General features: G+C 40.2%; 2 protein-coding genes across 7 annotated transcripts in view; one reads left to right on the forward strand and one right to left on the reverse strand.

Moving 5' to 3' along the window:
- FGD6 (FYVE, RhoGEF and PH domain containing 6) overlaps positions 1 to 1935 on the reverse strand; it is a 110839-nt gene extending 108904 nt beyond the window's left edge. Inside the window, exon 1 of one of the 3 annotated variants that reach the window (XR_016037562.1) lies at positions 1703 to 1935. Coding sequence is in view for 2 of the 3 variants with exons in the window: in XM_055396105.2 (XP_055252080.2) it covers positions 1703 to 1718 (16 nt within the window). In the remaining variant the exon portion in view is untranslated. The remainder of the gene's footprint in view (positions 1 to 1702) is intronic. The other 2 variants (XM_055396105.2, XM_055396106.2) reach the window with 2 other exon arrangements.
- A 280-nt stretch (positions 1936 to 2215) lies between these two features.
- VEZT (vezatin, adherens junctions transmembrane protein) overlaps positions 2216 to 23797 on the forward strand; it is a 77655-nt gene continuing 56073 nt past the window's right edge. For 2 of the 4 annotated variants that reach the window (XM_055396771.2, XM_055396773.2), the window contains exon 1: positions 2249 to 2368. In XM_055396771.2, the coding sequence (XP_055252746.1) occupies positions 2333 to 2368 (36 nt within the window). In that variant the 5' untranslated portion in view covers positions 2249 to 2332. Of the gene's footprint in view, positions 2369 to 20023; positions 20475 to 23797 lie in introns of those variants that run through there. The other 2 variants (XM_055396770.2, XM_055396772.2) reach the window with 2 other exon arrangements.

Here is a 23797-nt window from a genome sequence, read left to right on the forward strand (position 1 = left end):
TGCTAAAAACCAACTAACTCAGCTAAACACAGGAAGTAGCCCTCTTTTAAACACCACAAAAATGCCTGTGGATTTCTTTAATTGTAAAGTTGATAAATATAAAAATAGCCAGCAATATTTGAGGGTCATTCAAATGAAATAATAAAATTCCAAACTGAGACCTAGATCAGGTTTACATATTTAAATATCAATTAAATGCTTCTGTATCTGTTCATTTATAAACTGTAGGGACTGGAACTGAAAGTTGACACATCCAAGGTATGAATTTTAAATGCGTTTGACGAAGGAAGAGTTAAAACGGGCTGGAAGGATTTTTAAATCTCCAATCATTTTAAATTTAAATTAAATTTGGCTTGTTCATTATACTGAGGCACAAAAATTTAGGATGAAAATACTTCACCTCAAGTAAGTAGAAAGCCATCCTTTGGGAAGGAAAGGAGAGTTTATAAATAACGTAATTCTCAGTATATGATGACATCCTCTACACACACATACAACATCAAAAGGGAAGATCCACAACATCTTCAGAAATACTACTACCAAACACTGCGCTCCCTGCTTTCTTACTCCTATTGGCTAACTTCTCAGCTCCTTAGTTTGTAATCAGATTGCACCTAGCAGTACAACCTCCAGCATATCTAGTCTTCAGAAAGAACACAAATCAGAACATTTAGGGTGCTGTTTGACAGTTTCAAGTTACAGGAATTTAAAACAAATGCCAAGAAAAGCTAAGAAAATTTAATCTCATACTTAACTGCTGATTCTAGAAGTAACTTTGAAGTTTTACACTGTTTTACTATTAAATGTATAATGAAGGTTTCTTTCATTGTGGGCGAAACTGTCATTTTAAAAAACTTAAAAAAATAAAAATAAAAAAAACCAATACTGAATACATTATTAAGTTCTAACTTAAAAGTTAACCTATGTTCTTATAAGCCAATATAATACCACTTTAGTAATTATTTCTGAAAATAGGAACTGTTCCTTCTGAACGTTGTCCATAAAATTTTCAGAGTGCACACAAAGGTAACACAACAGGCTTTGCCATATGGATGAAGGGAAAGGACCAAGGGAGGCAGACAGAAAATAAGGCTTTGTGTACACTAACCAGGTAGACATAGAAAAAAAGAGTCCACAAAAAAACCAGGTGAAGATGAACAAGAACCTTGGCATCGGCAGTTCTACTCCTCTGATTCTCAGATGGGGGAAACCCACCAGGAGCAGTAACAATGTCTAAATCTCTTTACTAAGGGTCAGGGTTTCCAGTCCTCACTGAGGTTAAAGCCACACAGCCTAGTGGCTACGTTCAACACTCCGGGAACGCTGCCCTTTCCTAGAATAACTGATTTCTTAACATGGGAATCTAAACTATTTCCAGACGCAAAGGCAAAGTCGCTCAAATTTTAGGAAAGAAAAATAAATGACCTCTTTACATTTCCCGTTTCTCCTGGAGCTAAGAGACCCCAACAAGGTCTTCCTTTAAAGGGAGGTCCCAAGAGCCACATGATTTCCAAAAGCCCCTCTGGGCACGAAGGGACGAGAAAATCCGGCAGCAAACACGGTCTGCTCCGCACTTGCCACAGTCCCGGAGAAAGGCAGAGGGAACGCCACTAACCTATCCCGGGGAGAAAGCAGCTCCGAGCCCCAAACCTGCAGCGCTCGCTACAAACTTTCCAGCGGCAGCGCGAGCGCCGTCACTTACCGGCGGCAGAAGTCATGATTCCCCAGTGCAGCTCGCTTCCCAGCTCGCCCCCCTTAATCCCCGAGCCCCTTACAGTCCATTGTTTCAAGAATTCGGGCGGAAGAGAAAAATCGCCGCAGAACCCACATTCCGTCCCGAGAGACCGCAGCGCAACCTGAGCGCCGCACAAAGGAAGCTGCCGGCTCTCGGGACCCGGCGGCGCTCCCGGGGGCGAGCGCCGGCGACGGGCAGGCGGGCACGAGCACCGAGCAGTGGCGCTCCCGGCGGACGTCCACGCGCGCGCACGAGCAGTGCTCACCAAGGCTTCGCCAGCGCGCGGCCTTCTGTTGCTCCAAAAAAAAAAAATCAGAGCTCCAGGCGCCCCCTGCTAGTCGCGGCCGTAAAAGGCGGACAAAAGCCCCAGCCTCCTCCAATCAGAGGGCCCAAGTTTCATCCCGCTCCCGCCCCTCCCGCCCACATGCTCAAGTTCAGCTCCAATGAGAGGGCTTGAAAAGGGGGCGTGAGCTACAGGGCATGATGGGAATTGTAGTTTTCTGCACACACGGATGGGCAGAGGCAGACGCCTGGGCGCAGCCTGTTCTCCCGCCTTCATTTCCCATCGTGCTGAGACGGGTGGCATGGCGGAGAAGGATGACACCGGATTTTGACGAAGAGGTGGTTTTTGAGGTAAGGGGAAAATGGCGGGGCGTGTGAGTTGCCTTTGTTTGAGAAGAACGAGGGAGAAAGCGAGAGGCCGATCGAGGGAGCGAGGGATCGGGTGACGCTCCTGCCGGCCTTGGTCACCGAATCTCGTCGATTTCCGGGCCTAGTGTTGGCCGCTGCCTGACAGGTGTAGCCCGAGGCGCCCTTGCCTCGCCCAGTCTCTGCCTCGGGCCCTCCCAGAATTCCCAGCCTGGCCGGTGGAATCGAGCCCTGCGTGTTCCTTCCCGGGTGATGGATGCGCCTTGGCGGGGTGTGGGGGTGGGGTAACTGCTCCTGGTTGGGGCGGAGCCCAGTCGTGGATTTTGGATACTCACCCGTACGATTTAGCCTCCCCGTTTTTCGTCCTTGATTTTTGAGGTCAGTATCAAGCAGTGCCCGAGGTCACCGTTCACTGTTGAGGCGTGGCTCTTCGAATGGAGGCAGCAGGTGCTAGTTTTCTAACGTGGTTTAAGATCTGTGTGTGGGACCTCCTGTGGGTGATTAGGGCCGGGGCGTCTCAGCATCTAATTCTTTTGTCCTTTGCTGTTGCTCTAGGTATAGCTATTTCTTCTGTTTCGAGGCTTTGGTGAGAGTGCTTTTGTGTGGGGACTATTTTAAGACGTTCTCTGCCATCTTGAATGAAAAAAAAAATTATCGTGTTTCTGTTGCCAATTATCCAGCAGACACAGGCGCAAACACACACCTCTGTATAAGGCATGTGTATGTATGCTTTACCAAAGTCCATTCATCCAACTTGATTTTAAGAAATTTAAGAAAAGAAACAGCTCATTCTATACGAAAAGAGAGCTAGACAATAAATAGTGTAGAATGGTATATGCTGAAATATATGCAAACTGTCATTGGAGGATTGGTTTGGAAACTGCCGTCTGTTCTCGGAGACGCTACACCCAGTAAATGGATATTGGAGGTGGGTCTTGAACTGTGAGTCTGTTTAGAGAGATGGAAGGGAGAAAATGCATTCTGAAGAACGAGAACAAAGTATGCCAAGCTTGGGAGGTGTGAAGGTATCTGGTGCAGATTTTTCCGGGACTCGAGTGTGAACCCTCACTATGTGAAGCGGTCTGATGGGGCTAGAATGGAGAAGTAGTGAAAGATAGGGCTCTTTTACCAAAAGGAAGTGTCTTGATTTGAGGAGGTCAGTAGGGAATACAAGTGCCTGAGTTTCGGATATGAGAGAAGACTGAAGTGAATAATGGCTGGACAGATACTGCTAAGGTGAAGTTGAGGAAACAAGTTACAAGATTGCATGTGGGACGTGAAAGAGAGTCAAAAATCTGTTACTTAGATTGCTAGAGAAAAGGGACTGGGTGGATATTTTTTTTCACCCTGTTATGTGGTTAGATATCTGAATATAATAATAATGCATGCTCATTTCTACATTTCATTGTAGAAAACAAGCCACAAAATTAAAATCACTCGTTATCCTTTCACACACAGATAGCCACTATTAACATTATAGTGTGTATTCCTGTCAACTTTTTGTAAGCAAATGTATGTTTGATTTTTTTAAACACATAAAAGTATACCACATAGAATTGTATATGTAATTTTCACTGTTTTCTTATCATTACTCTTTGAAAGCAACATAATATCCAATATGTATGTGTATCATAATCATTTTCCCATTCTTGGATAGTTATATTATTTCAAAATGCCATTATAGTCGACACTGGCGTAAGTCCATTTTTAATCGCATTTCTGATTTTTCCTTAGATAATTTCTAGAAAGGAAACTAGTGGGTCAAAAGATACAAACATTTTTCAAGACTTTTATGAAGAAAGGTTATACTATTTCAAGTTTCTGTTAGGAATAAGAGTATTATTTTCACCAAATCCTCAGCAGCAACCTTATTAATTTCCTTTAGTCTTTGCTAATTTGATAGGGAATAGAGCATTCTGCTGTTCTAATTTACATTTTTTGAATTTACTAGAAACATTTTTATTTATTTCTTGAGCATTTTTTTTTGTATTTTTTCCATTTTCTTGTTGGATGTTAGCTTCTTAAAAACTGATTTGCATACATTTTTCATAAGTTACTTAAACCTGTTTTACTTGTAGAAATTTATTTATTTTGTTGCAGAGCCAGGGGGGCTTGTGGGATCTTAGTTCCCCGACCAAGGATCAAACCCTGCAGTGGAAGCACAGGATCTTAACCACTGGACTTCCTGGGAAGTCCCTAGACATGTTTTTTGTTGTTTAATTTATTTGCTTTTTGTCATATACATTAGTTTTTATTGCAGCATAACGTTCATAAGAAAAGTGCACAAATCATAAATGTGCAGACTGATCAGTTTTCACATGTTGAATACATCCATGTAACCAGGACCTGTGTTAAGAAACTGAACATCACCAGCACACCAGAAGCTACCTCTTACTCTCTTCTAGTCACTTCTCTCCACCCCCAAAATAACCACTCTTCAGACTTACAATTAATTTAGATCCCTTTTGACGTTTTTTATAGTGTACACACTGTGCAGTTCCATTTGTATATGCTCTTTTTTGTCTGACTTTGCTGTCTGATTTTGTCGGTTATATTCATCCATATGGTCACGTAAGGATTTTTTATTTCTACATAGCATTGCATGTGAATGTATAACCAGTTTTTAATCTACTATTAATGGTCTTTGGGTGATTTCTAGTTTGAAACTATTATGAATAGTGCTAATGTGAACATTTCAGTATATATATCTTACTGAACATATTTCTGTTGGGTATATACTTAGAAGAGAAATTACTGAGTCATAGGAAATACATACGTTCACCTTGTGTGGATATTGCCGAACATTATTCCAAGGTGGTGGTACCAATTTGTACTTTCAACCAGCAGTGTAGGAGAGGTCCAGTTGCTCCCCTTAACCTCACTGACACTTGCTAATTTCCATCTTCTTACCATTCTAGTGTGTATACTGGTATCTCCTTTTGGCTTCAATTTGCATTTCCCTGATAAGGAAAGGGAGAGGGTTTTTTTATGTTTAAGGACCAGTTGTGTATTCACTTTGTGAAGCCAATTCAAATATCTTGCATATTTTTATTTTGGGTTATCTCTTGATACCAATTTGAAGGATTTCTTTACATATACTAAATGTAAGTCCTTTGGTGGATATATGTACCTCAACTATCTCAGGTCTGTGGAACTCTCTTAATAGTGTCTTTCAATGAACAGAAGCTCTTAATTTTATTATAATCAAAGTAAATCTTTTTCTTTTATGGTTAGTGCCTTTTAAGAAATATTTGCCTGCTCTAAGGTCACAGAGCTTTATTTTAACCTTGTGCTTCTAGATCTGCCATCCATATGGAACTGATTTTTGTGTGGTATCAAGTAAAAGTCAACATATGTTTTTTTCCCACATGGATGTCTGTTTAACCTGGCATTTTCTGAACAGGCCATTGTTTCTTTGATGAACTACAAGGTTGCCCTTGTCATAAATCAGGATACCTTATATGTGTGGCTTTGTATTTGGATGTTCCCTTTTCCACTAGTTAATTTGACCATTCTTGTGCCTATACCACATTATTGTAATTACTATAACTTTTAAAATAGTTCTTAGTATCTGATAGAATAATACCCATCAGTTTTATTTTCCTTCAAGATTGCTTTGTCTATTCTAAGCCCTTTGTCTTTCTGAATGAATTTTAGAGTCAGCTTTTCATTTTCACTTTAGAAAAAGGAAACTGCAAAGATTGAGTGAGATTGCTTTGAATCTCTGGATTAATTTGGGGAGAACTGACATCTTTACAGTATTGAATCTTCCAATTGACGAGCATTTTTGTTGCTTGCCTTCTAAATGAGTCAAGCAACTTCCCATCACTTTGTGCTGCAGGACAGATTTACAAACTGGGACAACAGGGGAGGACAAATAATTTTCCCTCTACCCTTTGAGTTCTTGGCTGAGACTCCTGTAATAACAGATAGATTAACTAGATAAAAAAACAAAGAAATGTTAACATTGTTATGAAACAAAATTCATCTAGAGTAAATTTAAAAGATCTTACAGACTTTCTTCACCAATTTTGTATTGGGCAGCATCCCATCTAGCAGACAGGAGTTTCCTAATCTGTAAAAAAAAAAAAGAGAGAGAGAGAGACTTTTGTAGGCAGAGGAAGTGGGTCAAGGAAGTTAGGTGAGTAAAGAGATTGGTTGTATTGAGGTCACGTTCTTTTGGGGGTGGCAGGGGTCTGTCAGGCAGATCATCTCACTGATGCTGATTGACTGGCTTAAGGTTATATTTCTGTTACTGATCAAACAAGTTCCTGTGCCCAACTTGGACTTACTAGTCCAAACACCAAAACATTAGTCTGGAGCAGAGAAAGATTTGTTGCAGGGTCATGCAAGGAGAACGGGTGACTCGTGCCCCCAAAATCCTAACTCCTGGAAGGGTTTCGCAAAGCATCTTTAAAGGTCAGATGAGGGGAGGAGCATCCCAGGATGTGTGATCTGGTCACTCAGAATTCTCTGATTGATTGATGTTGAGGTAATAGGGCCATTAACATTGTCAGTTCTTAGGTACCAGTAGGTCTGGGGGCTACAGGCTCATGATCACCAGGTAGTTAACTTCTTCCATTTGGTGGTGGTTTTTTAGCATCTAAAAAGGATATACTTGGTATTTCTGATAGGAGCTACAGCAGAGAATATTGGAAGAGGGGCTCTGTCCCAAGAAGGCCCCATAGGGTCCTCTTTGGTTACCTTTCTGGAAGAGGCCAAAAATGTAAGTCTTGGTTTGGAAAGTGGATCTTAGCATAAGTGACTCCATTTGGGGCCTGTTGTCTTGTTCTTAACAACATGCATCAGTTCAGTTCAGTCGCTCAGTCGTGTCCGACTCTTTGCGACCCCATGAATCACAGCACACCAGGCCTCCCTGTCCATCACCAACTCCCGGAGTTCACTCAAACTCATTTCCATCGAGTCGGTGATGCCATCCAGCCATCTCATTCTCCGTCGTCCCCTTCTCCTCCCACCCCCAATCCTTCCTAGCATCAGAATCTTTTCCAGTGAGTCAACTCGTCGCATGAGGTGGCCAAAGTATTGGAGTTTCAGCATCAGTCCTTCCAATGAACACCTAGGATTGATCTCCTTTAGAATGGACTGGTTGGATCTCCTTGCAGTCCAAGGGACTCTCAAGAGTCTTCTCCAGCACCACAGTTCAAAAACATCAATGCTTCAGCGATCAGCTTTCTTCACAGTCCAACTCTCACATCCATACATGACCACTGGAAAAACCATAGCCTTGACTAGACGGACCTTTGTTGGCAAAACAACATGCATACCCACATATATACATGGGAGATAGTGGTTTTTTCAAACAAAAACAAAAACGGAACTAGATGATAGTTAAAGCAGTAAAAACAGATTTTATTCAGGACTACTGCAATAGGGGGAAGAGACCTCAGTATAGAACTGGATTCTATTGCAAATACAACATGAATAAGTGGAAATTTAATTACTAAGAGGAAATCTTGGATTTAGAGGGGTTTTGGCTAAACCCATATACAAGGATTCTTGATAAATACAAGCCAGGGTGGTCTGTTCCTTTGTTACTGCAAGCCAAATGCTAAGAAATTGAAGTTTTCTGTAGAAGAGAGTTTACTCACAAAGCAGCCAAGGGAGAACAAGCAGAAAATCCACCCTCCCAAAGGTGGGATATTTATAGAGTAAAGAAGCAGGGTGGTCTTAGTTGCAAGGAAAGGTGATTGGAGGTACAGGTAAAGTGAGGTAATCAGTGTTCTTTGCAGTCATATCTAGGTTACATGCTTCTTCCAAGGATGCATGTTAAAAGATGGAGGCACTTAGCATGATTCTGGAGGTGGAGGTTTTGGCCCTCTGATGTCAAAAGAACATTCATCAAACACCTGCGTGGGTCCAGTCTTATGACCTTTGATCTCAACCAGCCTTAGCCAGCTCTGACTGAACAAAAGCTGACTCTTAAGTTCCTAAAAATCAGCTTAAGCCCCTGCTTCCAGCATGCCATATATCAGAGGTATTTTCTGTGGGGTGGTTAAGGAATCTTGTGGTATATTACCTAGGCTTTGTGAAGCTTGGGATGTTGAAGAGAGGGAAAAAAACTAAAGCAAGCTTTATAAGCAGAGGGGTTTTAACAAGCTGTTCCTTTATCTGTTCTTTAAGACAAGCTCAAGAATTTCTATTAGTCACCAGCTTCTGTTAACCCTGTGGGGCTTGATTTTACCTGGAGGGATGGTAGAAGATGAGGAACCCATTAGGAAGATTGAAGGTGATCTGTTGTGGAGGATGAGAGACTCTTGCTAAACTGACATAGCAGGGTTTTGTTAAAACCAGACTTTGCAAAGAAGTGCATAGGAGAATTTTCAGGAGCCTGACTAAAGTTGGGTTAAGGAAAGAATCTTTGTCAGGGGAAGGTTGTAACACTCCAAGATGTCTTAGATGATTCAGGCTTAAGTACCATCTATGTGGGGCCAGGTAAAGGATGTAGACCTCTTGTGTGAGTGTGCTAAGTCTCTTCAGTCATGTCTGACTCTTTGCCACACGAAGGATGTAGCCCACCAGGCTCCTCTGTCCATGGGATTCTCCAGGCAAGAATACTGGAGTGGGGTACCACGCCCTCTTCCAGGGGATCTTCCCAACCCAAGGATCAAACCCTTGTCTCTATGTCTCCTGCATTGGCAGGTGGGTTCTTTACCACTTGTGCCACATGGGAAGCCCCATGTATACCTCTTAGGGAAGAGTCAACATTTACTTTGCAAAGATAAATGGGTCCTTAGAACAGCAGATGGGAGATATGACAAACTTTGTCTGGGTGTATCCTCCTTTCCTGTGATGAATCAATCTTCCTGGTTGATGAAACTCCCAAGTAGGGGATTTATGACAATTGAGTTTCTTTTGAAAGCTGTGTCTTTAGATCTGAACTAAGGGGAGAGTTCAGAGAAAGCATTTCTCATTTGCTGTTTTTCAAGTGCGTACAGCTCACGATAACCAGTATGGCCCCAGTGACATAATTTTGGGGTGGCATATTTTGCTACCTTTCAGGAACGATCTATTCCTCGAGGCCTTTGCTGAGGGTGCATAGAACAGATGTAGTCTAGTGGTTCCTTTTCTTTTATGGTTAATGCTCAGTTCCAGTTTTCTGTTTCAGGGGATACTTTGATAGTCTTTTTTATTCTGAAAGGGAGTGTAATATTTTTTAGTTCTGAAAGGGAGTCAAAGAAATAGAATCTGGAGTTGGACAACCTAGGAAATCTTATCTCCAAGATAGATTAATTAATGTGACTTTGAGCAGTTTACTCCTCTTTGTGTAAGTTTTCTCAATATTAAGTAGAAATAACAGTATCAGTCTCATAGAGCAGTTGTGAGTCATTAAATGACTTAATGTAAGTGAAGTACTTAGATGAGTACCTGGCACAAATAAGCATTCTGTAAACGTTAGCTTCCCTGATAGCTCAGTTGGTAAAGAATCCACCTGCAATGCAGAAGACCCAGTTCGATTCCTGGGTTGAGAAGATCCCCTGGAGAAGGGAAAGGCTACCCACTCCAGTATTTTGGTCTGGAGAATTCCATGGACTGTGTAGTCCATGGGGTCACAAAGAGTCGGACATGACTGAGTGACTTTCACTTTCAAACTATAACTACTATTAAATTTTTCCTGAAAAAAATTCATGTTTTCAGAATTACTGGTATGGTGTGTTTCTTGAGTTAAAGACTTGAGTACTAAAAAATAACTTGTAAGGTTATAAATGTCCCTGGCTGCTGCACTGGCTGTATTTCATGAGTTTTGAAATACAGTTTGTCTCATGATTTTGTAATTTTCTTTGTGATTTGTTCTTAAACCCCGACTTAACACCCAGGTGTATGGGTAAGGGATTGATGGTGGTAGTGATGGCTTTTCAGCTGGTGAGAATTCTATTTAGCTAATTCCATTTAGACTCAGCCTATCTAGTTAATTCAGGCTGCTGTAACACTCAGATTGGGTAGCTTATTAACAACAAAAATTTACCTCTCATAGTTCTAAAGGCTGGGAAATCCAAGATTAGGGTACCAGTGTGGTTGAGTTCTAATGAGAACCCACTTCCTTGGTTCATAAATGACTGTCTTTTTCCCTGTGGGCAGCAGAAGGGGTGAGGGAACTCTCTGGGATCTCTTTTATAATGGCACTAATTCTATTCTTGAGCGCTCTAACCATATGACTTAAGCACCTCTCAAAGGCCTCACCTCCAAATACTGTTACATTGGAAATTAGGTTTCAACGTTTGAATTTTGGGAGGACACAAACATTCAGACATAGCAAGAGGACAGAAGACAGAGCACTGGAGAGATACTATATTTCTAGTTCCCTCCTAGCAGGGCTGCCATTTGGTAGTGATTGTGTTCCTGTACTTAAAGCCACAAGTCTTTTTGGGGGACTTCTTTAACTTCATCTCTTCCAGGGCTTCAGTGACACTGCTACTTTCCTTTGACCTTTAGGCCCAACGAAGTTAATAAGTTCCTGCTGCTGCCAGTCCCTGGATGCTTTACTATCCCCTCTTGACTGCCTCAGCCCTTCTTGCTGCTGCTGCTGCTAAGTCACTTCAGTCGTGTCTGACTCTGTGAGACCCCATAGACGGCAGCCCACCAGGCTCCTCCATCCCTGGGATTCTCCAGGCAAGAACACTGGAGTGGGTTACCATTTCCTTCTCCAATGCATGAAAGTGAAAAGTGAAAGTGAAGTCGCTCAGTCGTGTCCAACCCTTAGCAACCCCACGGACTGCAGCCTACCAGACTCCTCTGTCCATGGGATTTTCCAGGCAAGAGTACCGGAGTGGGGTTCCATTGCCTTCTCCACAGCCCTTCTTAAGGCTATGTAAATAATGGTCATTTCATTACTCTGTTCAGTTATCCCTTTTGAGTGTGCCATCCACTTCTTGTAAGATCTTTCTGCAAGAAGACTTTCTTGGTTAACCTACTTTGTAGCCCTTGTTCCGTTTTCTAGGGTTAACTCTTATCCATTGTCATCCACAGCCTTTGGGTTTGCCTTCTGAGAACTTATTCCTTATCTCTTAGCACTCCTTAGTCTCATAGGAAGTGGTATTAAAGTATGCTTTACTTGGAGGCTGCATACCTTTCATAGCCTGATTCCTGATAATGCGTTTAACAGTTGCTGTAGAGGTTGAATAAATATGAAGTTTTGCAGGATTTTGGTTTCCCTAGCAGTATAGTTCCCTGAGGGCTTCCCTGGTGGCTCAGAGGTTAAAGTGTCTGCCTCCAATGTGGGAGACCCAGGTTCAATCCCTGGGTCGGGAAGATCCCCTGGATAAGGAATGGTAACCCACTCCAGTATTCTTGCCTGGAGAATCCCATGGACGGAGAAGCCTGGTAGGCTACAGTCCACGGGGTCGCAAAGAGTCGGACACGACTAAGCGACTGAAGGGACGGAACGGATAGTTCCCTGAAATGTGGTAGATTTTCAGTTTGTTAGCTTCTAGACAGTTTTATACACAAGTAACCACAGTTAGAGAGCTCATTTGGGCCTAACTCTTAAATCTGAAATCTATAGAGTGTTCACTGGTTCTGTTTTGGATCTTTTCTCCTCATTCAACTTCATGGCATTATCTACAATAAGAGGCTTGGATGAAAAGGTGTCACCTTTAATTAGATCCTAGCAGCTGGGCTGGTTCTCACTGATAGCTTATGGTGAACAATGTCAGATTTCTGATCTCCAAAGAAGATTTAGCTTTGGGGTCAGGGATCAGGCTTGATCACTCAGAGCTTTTGTGTGGCAGAAGTTTTATTACAATGAGAAAGGACAGAGAAAGCTTTTGACATAGATGTCAGAAGGGGGTGGAGAGTGCCCCACTCGCTAGACTTATAAAGACCTTATATGCTTTTACCAGACCCACTCCCACAATGTGTCTTAATATAAAAGATTAGTCAGAAGATTCTTGTTAAGGAAAAACATACCCTTGAGCAAGATGGAGAAGCTCTATACAGTCAGCAAAAACAAGACCTGGAGCTGACTATGGCTCAGATCATGAACTCCTTATTGCCAAATTCAGACTTAAATTGAAGAAAGTGGGGAAAACCACTAGACCATACAGGTATGACCTAAATCAAATCCCTAACAATTATACAGTAGAATGAGAAATAGATTTAAGGGACTAGATCTAATAGCGTGCTTGATGAACTATGGTCAGAGGTTCGTGACATGGTGCAGGAGACAGGAAGCAAGAAAAAGAAATGCAAAAAAACAAAATGGTTGTCTGAGGAGGTCTTACAAATAGCTGTGAAAAGAAGAGAAGTGAAAGGCAAAGGAGAAAAGGAAGGATATACCCATTTGAATGCAGAGTTCCAAAGAATAGCAAGGAGAGATAAGAAAGCCTTCCTCAGTGATGAGTGCAAAGAAATAGAGGAAAACAATAGAATGGGAAATACTAGAGATCTCTTCAAGAAAATTAGAGATACCAAAGGAACATTTCATGCAAAGTTGGGCTCAATAAAGGACAGATATATGGTATGGACCTAACAGAAGCAGAAGATATTAAGAAGAGGCGGCAAGAATACACAAAAGAGCTATACAAAAAAGATCTACATAACCCAGATAATCACGATGGTGTGATCACTCACCTAGAGCCAGACATCCTGGAATGTGAAGGCAAGTGGGCCTTAGGAAGCGTCACTACGAACAAAGCTAGTGGGGGTGATGAAATTCCAGTTGAGCTATTTCAAATCCTAAAAGATGATGCTGTGAAAGTGCTGCACTCAATATGCCAGCAAATTTGGAAAACTCAGCAGTGGCCACAGGACTGGAAAAGGTCAGTTTTCATTCCAATCCCAAAGAAGTGCAATGCCAAAGAATGTTCAAACTACTGTACAATTGCACTCATCTCACACACTAGTAAACTCATCCTCAAAATTCTCCAAGCTAGGCTTCAACAATACGTGAACTGTGAACTTCCAGATGTTCAAGCTGGTTTTAGAAAAGGCAACGGAACCAGAGATCAAATTGCCAACATCCGTTGGATCAATGAAAAAGCAAGAGAGTTCCAGAAAAACATCTACTTCGTGTTTTATTTACTATGCCAAAGCCTTTGACTGTGTGGATCACAATAAACTGTGGAAATTTCAGAAAGAGATGGGAATACCAGACCACCTGACCTGCCTCTTGAGAAACCTGTATGCAGGTCAGGAAGCAACAGTTAGAACTGGACATGGAACAAAAGACTGGTTCCAGATCGGGAAAGGAGTATGTCAAGGCTGTATATTGTCATCCTGCTTATTTAACTTATATGGAGAGTACATCAATAGAAACGCTGGGCTGGAAGAAGCACAAGCTGGAATCAAGATTGCTGGGAGAAATAGCAATAACTTCAAATATGCAAATGATAACACCCTTATGGCAGAAAGCAAAGAAGAAAGAGCCTCTTGATGAAAGTGAAAGAGGGGAGTGAAAAAGTTGGCTTAAAACTCAACATTCAGAAAACAAAGATCATGGCATCCGGTCCCATCACTTCATGGCAAATAGATGGGGAAACAGTGGCAGACTTTATATTTCAGTTCAGTCACTCAATCATGTCTGATTCTTTGCGACCCCATGAATCACTGCACGCCAGGCCTCCCTGTCCATCACCAACTCCCGGAGTTCACTCAAACTCATGTCCATCGAGTCGGTGATATCCTGCCATCTCATTCTGTCGTCCCCTCCTCCTCCCACCCCCAATCCCTCCCAGCATCAGACTCTTTTCCAGTGAGTCAACTTGTCGCATGAGGTGGCCAAAGTATTGGAGTTTCAGCTTCAGCATCAGTCCTTCCAATGAACACCCAGGATTGATCTCCTTTAGAATGGACTGTTTGGATCGCCTTGCAGTCCATGGGACTCTCAAGAGTCTTCTCCAGCACCACAGTTCAAAAGCATCAATTCTTCGGCGATCAGCTTTCTTCACAGTCCAACTCTCACATCCATACATGACCACTGGAAAAACCATAGCCTTGACTAGATGGACCTTTGTTGGCAAAGTAACGTCTCTGGTTTTTAACATGCTATCTAGGTTGGTCATCACTTTCCTTCCAAGGAGTAAGCATCTTTTAATTTCATGGCTGCAATCAGCATCTGCAGTGATTTTGGAGCCCAAAAAAATAAAGTCTGACACTGTTTCCACTGTTTCCCCATCTATTTCCCTTGAAGTGATGGGACCAGATGCCACGGTCTTCGTTTTCTGAATGTTGAGCTTCAAGGCAACCTTTTCACTCTCCTCCTTCACTTTCATCAAAAGGCTTTTTAGTTCCTCTTCTCTTTCTGCCGTAAGGGTGGTGTCATCTGCATATCTGAGGTTACTGATATTTCTCCCAGCAATCTTGATTCCAGCTTGTGCTTCTTCCAGCCCAGCTTTCCTCATGATGTACTCTGCATATAAGTTAAATAAGCAGGGTGACAATATACAGCCTTGACATACTCCTTTCCCGATCTGGAACCAGCCTGTTGTTCCATGTCCAGTTCTAACTGTTGCTATCTGACCTGCATACAAGTTTCTTAAGAGGCAGGTCAGGTGGTCTGGGATTCCCATCTCTTTCAGAATTTTCCACGGTTTATTGTGATCCACACTGTCAAAGGCTTTGAGATAGTCAATGAAGCAGAAATAGATGTCTTTCTGGAACTCTCTTGCTTTCTCCATGATCCAACAGATGTTGGCAATTTGATCTCTGGTTCCTCTGCCTTTTCTAAAACCTGCTTGAACATCTGGAAGTTCATGGTTCACATATTGCTGAAGCCTGGCTTGGAGAATTTTGAGCATGACTTTACTAGCGTGTGAGATGAGTGCAATTGTGCGGTAGTTTGAGCATTCTTTGGCATTCCCTTTCTTTGAGATTGGAATGAAGACAGATCTTTTCCAGTCCTGTGGCCACTGCAGATGGTGACTGAAGCCATGAAATTAAAAGACGCTTACTCCTTGGAAGAAAAGTTATGACCAACCTAGACAGCACATTAAAAAGCAGAGACATTACTTTGCCAACAAAGATCCGTCTAGTCAAGGCTATGGTTTTTCCAGTAGTCATGTATGGATGTAAGAGTTGGACTATAAAGAAAGCTGAGTGCCGAAGAATTGATGCTTTTGAAGTGTGGTGTTGGAGAAGACTCTTGAGAGTCCCTTGGACTGCAAGGAGATCCACCCACTCCATCCTAAAGGAGATCAGTCCTGAATATTCATTGGAAGGACTGATGTTGAAGCTGAAACTCCAATACTTTGGCCACCGGATGTGAAGAGCTGACTCATTTGAAAAGACCCTGATGCTGGGAAAGATTGAGTGCGTGAGGAGAAGGGGACGACAGAGGATGAGATGACTGGATGACATCAGCAACTTAATGGGCATGAGTTTGCGTGAACTCCGGGAGTTGGTGATGGACAGGGAGGCCTGGCGTGCTGTGATTCATGGGGTCGCAATGACTGAGTGGCTGGACTGAACTGATGTGCATCGAGAACCCTCGCTGCCTGATAATTTGGAAAATATTACATTCAGCTCTTTCTCCTCTTGAATACAAGAGTTGCACTAGGCAGGAATGTATTTTAGAGGTCGGAAAAAAGCCTTCCACATCCATCATAGGACCTACCTCTCTTCTAAGAAAATTTAATGGGTTTTTTTAGTATATCTGATGTAATACTATTATTTATGATGATTTTCAGAATCAGAAGTCAGGATCATTTATGTCTAATACTAACTCAAAGGAGTCATGTGCCCCATTGAAATTAAAATTTTGAATTTTAAATCAAGCACATATTTGGAAAGTATTCTAATCACGTCTTTTCTCTATTTCAAACATTTTCAAAATGACTTCGTTTAGTACCAGTTTCCTTGGTTATTAGTCATTTGCACTATGTTTTATTGTAGTTTTGGTCTTTTGTATTCTCCCTCCAGAAGCCACCTTTGAGCCCTCTAAACTGAACAATGATGTAGAGGATGAATTAAGAAATGGAAGGAAGAGTGAGGTTCCCAAACCCAGTTCCTGGTCCTTAACCTAGAATCTGACTGTTTTCCTTCCATCAGGGCTAGATTCCATATATATTAATATCTTGTAAGTTAGTTCCTTTATCTTGGAGCCTGACTACCCCCTGGAGGCTGAAGTGGGAAAGACATCACCTCACACTTGGACCTCTGACTGAGCAGCAACGGGACAAAGTTTAGAAAATGATGAACTCCCTATCTCACATGGGTATTAAGCAAAATAAATACTGAGATACCAATATTGTCATTTTGGTCTGTTATTGGAATCTCTTAAGATTTTTTTTTTTTTTTTTTGGGTTTTAAAAATTGTTTTATTTGGGAAAAGTGCATCTTACAAAAGGGCAGCTGCAAAATACAGAGACCTCTGCAACAATTACTGCTTTGTTTTTATCTTTTTTTCTTTAAGTGAAAAGAACGAGAGATATCCGAGGCATCAGAGCAGTAGATGGACACATCCGGGGCACCTCCAAGTTATTTTCAGGAAAGACGAACAAAACGCAAAGCTAAAATTTCCGATCGAGGAATTCCTCTAACAATTTAACATCAGCTTATCTTCTGGATAACCACCCTCTGTTTCCCCTTTCAGTGGAAAAGTCTGACTTACTATACTGCCAACCAATGCCTCCATTACAGGAAACACCTTAGAACGTAGTTTTGAATATCACTGTCTAGCTGCAAAGCTTGGGGATGGAATGAGGCAAATACCCACAAAAAAGGAACACAAAACCTGACAAAAAACGCCTCAAATGAAGACAAAAGTTTGTCAAAAAGTGCCTGGACTGAGAAGTCTAGGAGATCATACAACATTAAACACAACTATGGACCCAAGCCCTAGGTTGTGTTAATACATGGGATAACCAGGTAGTTTGCACTTCCATGGCTAAGCCCATTTCTCTATTTATACAGACAGAGCTAGCACTGCTCTATTAACAGCTACCAATAAACTGCTTTGTCCTTTAAGATCTATTTGCCACACGAGGCTGAAACCACTAAACCAAGTTTTTTCGCTAAGGCTACAAAACACTGCGTCTACGCAGGGATGGGAAGCTTGTCACGCACTCACATCATCTTAAGATGTTTTGAGAGTAAGAATTCTCTAGTTACCTTTGGTGACTAGTTCTGATTGCTCATTCATAGCTGTTGGATTTTTTTTATTATAGATTAATTGCAGAAATTTTGAATTGTCTATCCTTTCTTGAATCCTTCTACTCCTAGAGGGAAGAGTACTTGAAAATAAAAATTTATTTGAAGGACTAATATTTTTACCTCTTGGCCTTATTTGTAGTGCAGCTAAGCCTATTTTTTTTTTTTTTTTTTCACTTTCTTAGAGGGACAGCATTATCTTCAAGGGACCTTTTTACTCTGTAAACTCTCTGTCCATGGTAACCTTTTTTGTCGTTGAGCTCCTTTTGGTATTTGTTGAAATTCGTTCTTTTTTCCTTTGTTCATGACTGGGGAACCTAACTGCTCAGAACTGGGAAAGCCCCTCTTGACTTCTCTCCCTCTTCATCAGTAAATAATTAAATGCTAACCCTTTGTTGGCAGTGTGTTCAGGTTTAGCTTTCCCTGACCCCCAGCACTAAGGCAGTCAAATGAATGTGAGATGGCACTTACACAATCTCCCACATCTGCAAGAAATCCTCTCTTGCTTGAGAGAGATTCTCATTTTGTTATATTTTAAAGGTTATTATACACCTCTGAAGAACAGTAAGGCATTTTTTATAAGTAATATTTTAAGGTTCTTTCCTATGTGCTTTATTGATTTGACTAATGGAAGGAAATTTTTTTCCGTCTGTGTATGTTGATAGTATTTGCTGTTCTGATAATGGAGCTTGCTCTCTGAAAAAATTATACATAAAAATTTTAGGTATTATGGTATCATATTATTATTCCTTACAATGCGTTTTCAGTTACCTGTAGTACACAAAGCTTTACAATTGTATTATATGATTTACTTCTGACTAGTAGCTGAGATCAGAAGCATGACAAAGTTCATGTTTTTATCACTTATCTATAATAGAAAGGATATTGATTAATGGAGTTATTACATCAGAACCCTATTAACATATAAGATTGACCATTAAGACCAGAGCTAGTTTATTACCATATATACAAGAATAAATTTATTTAACATGAATTGTAAATTTTTTTCTTGAGGAACAAGTCTACACTTTTTTTCTGTCTGTGTCATTTCTACTGTTTTGGCTTCATCACATATCCTCAGAGCTCCAATATAGATTTTAACATTTTAAAAAATACGTTGACAGTGCACAAGATAGTAAGTATATCTCTATTTATTGCATTTATTAAAATGCAAGCTCCTTTGTCTGATATACAATTCTTAAGTTACTTTTACTGGTTATCTTGGTAGCTTATGTAGTTATATTAACGACTTTCATACTTTGAAAACATTGTGAAAAGGAGACTAGTCTAATAGTCAAGAGACTAACATGAATTAGCAATGATATCTTAAATGAATCACTTAATTTCTCTAAAGCTTACTTGCCATCTGTCATAGAGGAGTTATACCAGATCATTAGTGAGTATTAAATTTTTCTTGAATCTGGTAGGTTGGTTGAGTTAATGAGAGTAAGCCCCTAAAGGCTTCCGTTAATTAGAAAATACAGGAAGAGATTCTGCTCATTTCCAGTCTATTTTTAGATCAATAACTCTGGCTCAATTTTCATTTTCCTGATTCTGCTCCAGGTGTTTTCGGAGTTCCCAGAAGCAAATCATGCTTAAGGATTTAGGAGAAAAGGCCGAAGCTCAATGTACTCCACAGGGGTATACTGTTAGTGTACTGACTTCATTGCCTCTGGCTTTTTAGAATATTGCTTATATGCTTATTACTGTTACTTCCACTGCAGAAGACCAAAATGCCCATATGTCTTTATCTGAAATATTTGATGATCTAATTTTTAATCCACATTGTAATTTATTTTGCTGACAGAATCTAGCCAACTATATCCTGTTTTGGGATTTTTGCTGATAAATCCACAATCATTAACCTCGTATCTCTTTAACACCTTTATTAACGTGGATTTTCTATTTTAGTATATATTTTGCCACGTTCTTTTCATTTTACTTCTCCTTACAGAATCTCCCTGATGATAGAGTATAATGAATTATTTGAGAGAAAGACGTCCCCTCTATCTCTTGACAGAATCACAAATTCTGCCTCCACATTTACTATTATTATTTAGGATAAGGAAAAAAGAAAATAAGGTTAGATGGGATCTAATAGGGCTTCCCAAACCTCACTTTGATGTTTGTTGTACTCTCTTTTCACACCCAACATTTTGCCAATGTATTCAACATGGCTCCAATTTTTTTTCCCAAAGCAGTTGAAAATGATAGTTTTCCTTGGTCACATAACTTCTGCTCTATATTCAGTGAGTGCCCAATATATGCCAGTTGATGAACAAGATATTGAGTAACATTAAGGGTAGCATCAGAACTGCAGAGGGGTCAATCAGGATTACTGTCTTCTCTTTCCTCAGTTAAGACCAAGTCACTGTGGCTCTTTGCTTTTCATCAGTTGAGCCTGTAAGCTGTGTGAGTGCTCTCCCTTTGCATCTCTTCATCTTTCTTTTGATGGATATGTTTTGTTTTGGATTAGATACTGTTGCACTTAAGTACATTTGTACTATTATACAGGAAAAAATGTAAAGTTAATCTCTCTAAAGCTTTTTGTTGTTTATAACGTTTCATGAAAAATTAACTGGATAGGATGAATTTATGCTGGAAAACAGAAGCCTGCAACCAGGAGTATTTATGAATAGATGTTTTATTTGCTGCTGGTTTTAAAAAAAAAAAACATAAATATTAAGTAATAATCTCTATTGGCATTTTTTAAACACCACCGTCCTTATTACTGCTTCTGCAGTTACAGAGTAATATTGAGTGGCACTGAAGAAATTATGTTCAGGTTTTTTCAAAGAGCTGCTTCTGATAGCAAAATGCTTAGTAATGATGAGGACACGCCCTCCAGTTCAGTGGCCATTTTGTTCTGTAGTTCTGAAGAAACAAGTGGGAACCATCAAAGAAAGAAGTGTACGGATCAAAAGAATATGGTCAAGAGGCAATAAATTTTTCCTCTGGGTCAATTGGAGGATTTAGAACTATGCTGTCTGTGAGTAGTTTAATTAGTTGGACCCTAATTAAACCTATTTATGGACCTTTTTAGCTTAATCTTTTTTAATTCTATGATTAGATTTTTGCTTTGTTGATAATGAGGAACAATTAACACATGAATTTGGGACTTTTGGAATAGTAATTTAGAAGTTATGCTGAAATGTATATACTCCAAAAAGTATTTCCTGTTATTTTATAATATCTTTAATTTTGCAATATAATTTTTATATATTATTATTCAAGGTTGAAGGTGGGGGCAATAAATAGTTATTTTAAATTATGCTTTATGATTGTGTGCTGATTAGAGATAAATGAAAGGTCTATAGAAATTCCATATATTAGCAATATAGTTAATAGTAGTGGGAAAATGTATCTCCTTTGTAGGGTTTATTAATTGTGACTGTTTTAGCTGTTGATATACCAAAAGTTTCTTCATTAAAAATAGAGAAAATAGCTACCTTGTGTAATTTGGTAATGACAGTCTTCCTCATCAGCTTATTTTGTGGAGTTCTTCAGTTAACTGTGAAAAAAATAAGGAAATCGAAGCAATTGACAACAGCTCATCCTTTTCAATCACATTCTTCAAAACCAATTCTGTTCTATATGTGATAATCACATTTAGACCTACAACTTTAAACTACATTCAAAGATAAAAGATTTTTAAAACATTTATAATGGTTAATAAATTGTTTCAAGGCAAATACTCTCCATCAAATTCCTCTAATTACAGATATCTTTCTCCTTAAAGATTTTGTTTTGAATAAAAGATCTTTTAGAGGTTCTGTTGGTATGGTAGAGACGTTTAAAATATGTAACTTAAATAAATTTTAGTACTTTTCTTAGACTCCTAAAGAAAAGTTGCCTGTAAGTCATTTGATAAAGTCTGTTAACAAGGGGATGGGAATCGAAGGCTCTGAGAACAGACTTCTGTAGGTGGAGGGTCTTCACTGACAGTCACTCTGCCTCACACAGTCTCAGGTTTCTGCGCCAGTGTTCCCTACTACTTTCTGTTGCTAGTTAACTATTTCCCTGTTGCTTTTTGTGTTTAATAAAAACTTGCAGAGATCAATAGCATCTAACATTTAACAGTAGTTAGCATTTTGCTTTGATATGGTATGATGCTTTAAATAAAAGAAGTGTGTAACAGTCAAGTAGATCATTAATTTTGATAATAGAAAGGTGCTCAAGATCACTCCATTCATTTGCTAAATTAAGAATTCAACCTTTCATATTGGGCAACTTTTCCCACACAAATAACACATAAATATATTCTCATTGTAATAATACTCTATTCTTGCAAACTATTTTGAAGTCTGGCTCAGACAATATTCTTTGTAGCCAGCTTCTAGGCTTGTGTAATCTGAGGCGAATTCATGTGAATTATGGCTCATCTGAAAGAGAAATGATGGCTAATAAATATAGATATTACTGGGAGACTTACGCTGCTCTATTTTGAGTTTTTGAACTTAATCTGTTAAGTAATTTAAAAATCACAAGTTTCTCGTTAAAAAAATACACAAACTGTACAAAATACTATATAAAACAAAGTTAATGAACTTCTTTACTTATTTGCAATGTAGTAGAGTAAATAACAGCTTTGACTCTGTCAGACTGCCTAGATTCAAATCTTGACTCTTAGCATTTACTGTCTCTGTGACCTTGGCCAACCAAGTTACTTGGTCTCTCTGTGCCTTAGTTTCCTCTTCCCTTAAATGAGCTCTGCCATAAAAGGTTATTGTAAAGATGAGAATTATTGTATAAAAAATGCTTAGAACAATGCCTGACAGTGTGGTTACTCGGTAAATGTTTGGTGCTGCTTTGTTTGGGGAGGAATTAGTAGGGAGGGCATCAACAAACAGATGAGAATCTACACTGATCATCTTCTTGTGAGAAATAAGTGCATCTGGTAGTGCCAAACAGAATTAGCAGCTTCCACTGACATTTACAAACCAGAAGTAAATGCTTTTGTAACCTGTGAAATGGGCAGAGGGAGCAGGTCAAGGACCGTTTTGAGATATCCACTGCCTGTGGGTCCTGTAGCCTCTGGGAAACTGCAGCCCTGGAATGCGTGAAAAGGAAAATCAAAGAGCCGGTCGATCATAAGAGCAGCAGTCCTGTGAAGATCTGGAGGAGCTGCCATTTTCAAAATATATTCACAGGGAAAAAATCCAATTTGAGAGAATGTAGTTCTGTGAAACTTAAAGCTCGCAGTGAAAGGGAATAACTTGAGATGAGGACAGCCTGAAGAAAGGGGGAAATATATAATTGAGTTAAAAATAGTACCGTGCAGGGCCTGCGTTTTAAACCTTACAGAGTATAAAATCTGACATGGAAGTTTATCAGTCATTGTTTTACTTTCTGTATTCTGATCCTTTTAACAACTTGGAGCCTTGCTGACCCTGAAGGGATTGCTCCTCCTTCCAGGTTACGAAAAAACTGCTCACTGGGCTACTCTCTGTCTGCCTAGTCACCCTGGGGTCACTACCAGGCCCTACTTGGGACAGACCCTGTGCTCCCGAGCCTGCTGAAATCATCCATTTCACCAGTCTTAAGCCTGCTTACTTAGCTGCCTTCCTTCCCACAGAAACCACAGTGAAGTCTCTCTCCCATAATTCCCTCCTCTCCCTTCTGACTGACCCTGGTGCCGCCGTGTCCCCACTCCTCCCCTGTGGCACAGCCTGCTCCTATCTCGAGATCTGTGAATATAACAAACTGTCTTTCCAATGGCAGTTGTCTCTTGATCTGTGGGCCTCACCAAACCTGTATGAGAGAAGCCTTAGTTGTTCCTTTTGGATCTCCTTTTTCCTCAGGCAGTTTTGTATTATGGTTAAGGATGTAGGCTTTGGACTCACGCCAGCTAGCTTCCATTCTGCTGGGTGACCTTGGACAAGTTATTTAACCTCTATATATCCCAGTTTCCTTCTAAAATGGGAGTGGTAGTAATAATACCTCTTAAGAAGTTCGTTGTTAGGAGTAAATTAGGTATGGTAAAACATGCTTAACTTATGCTTAATGTATATTCAACTCAACAAATCTTACAGTTTTTACTGTTACTCGTATTATTTTCCAGCTTTGATTTTACTCTTTTCTAAAATATTGATCTCTCTTAGGACCCTCTTGTCTTCTCACCCTGTGTGTTATCTCAGGCTGATCTCATTTACTCCATCTGTTTCTCACACCTGTATGACATCGTATGGGTTTGCCAGCATATCTGTTCGCTAAAAACTCAAATCTGTACATTCAGATTCGGAGAAGGCAATGGCAAGCCACTCACTCCAGTACTATTGCCTAGAAAATCCCATGGATGGAGGCTCCTGGTAG

This window comes from Moschus berezovskii, chromosome 6 (genome assembly GCF_049115385.1).
Source record: "Moschus berezovskii isolate FMDL1 chromosome 6, NW_MosBer_1.0, whole genome shotgun sequence".
In the NCBI taxonomy this organism is placed as follows: domain Eukaryota; kingdom Metazoa; phylum Chordata; class Mammalia; order Artiodactyla; family Moschidae; genus Moschus; species Moschus berezovskii.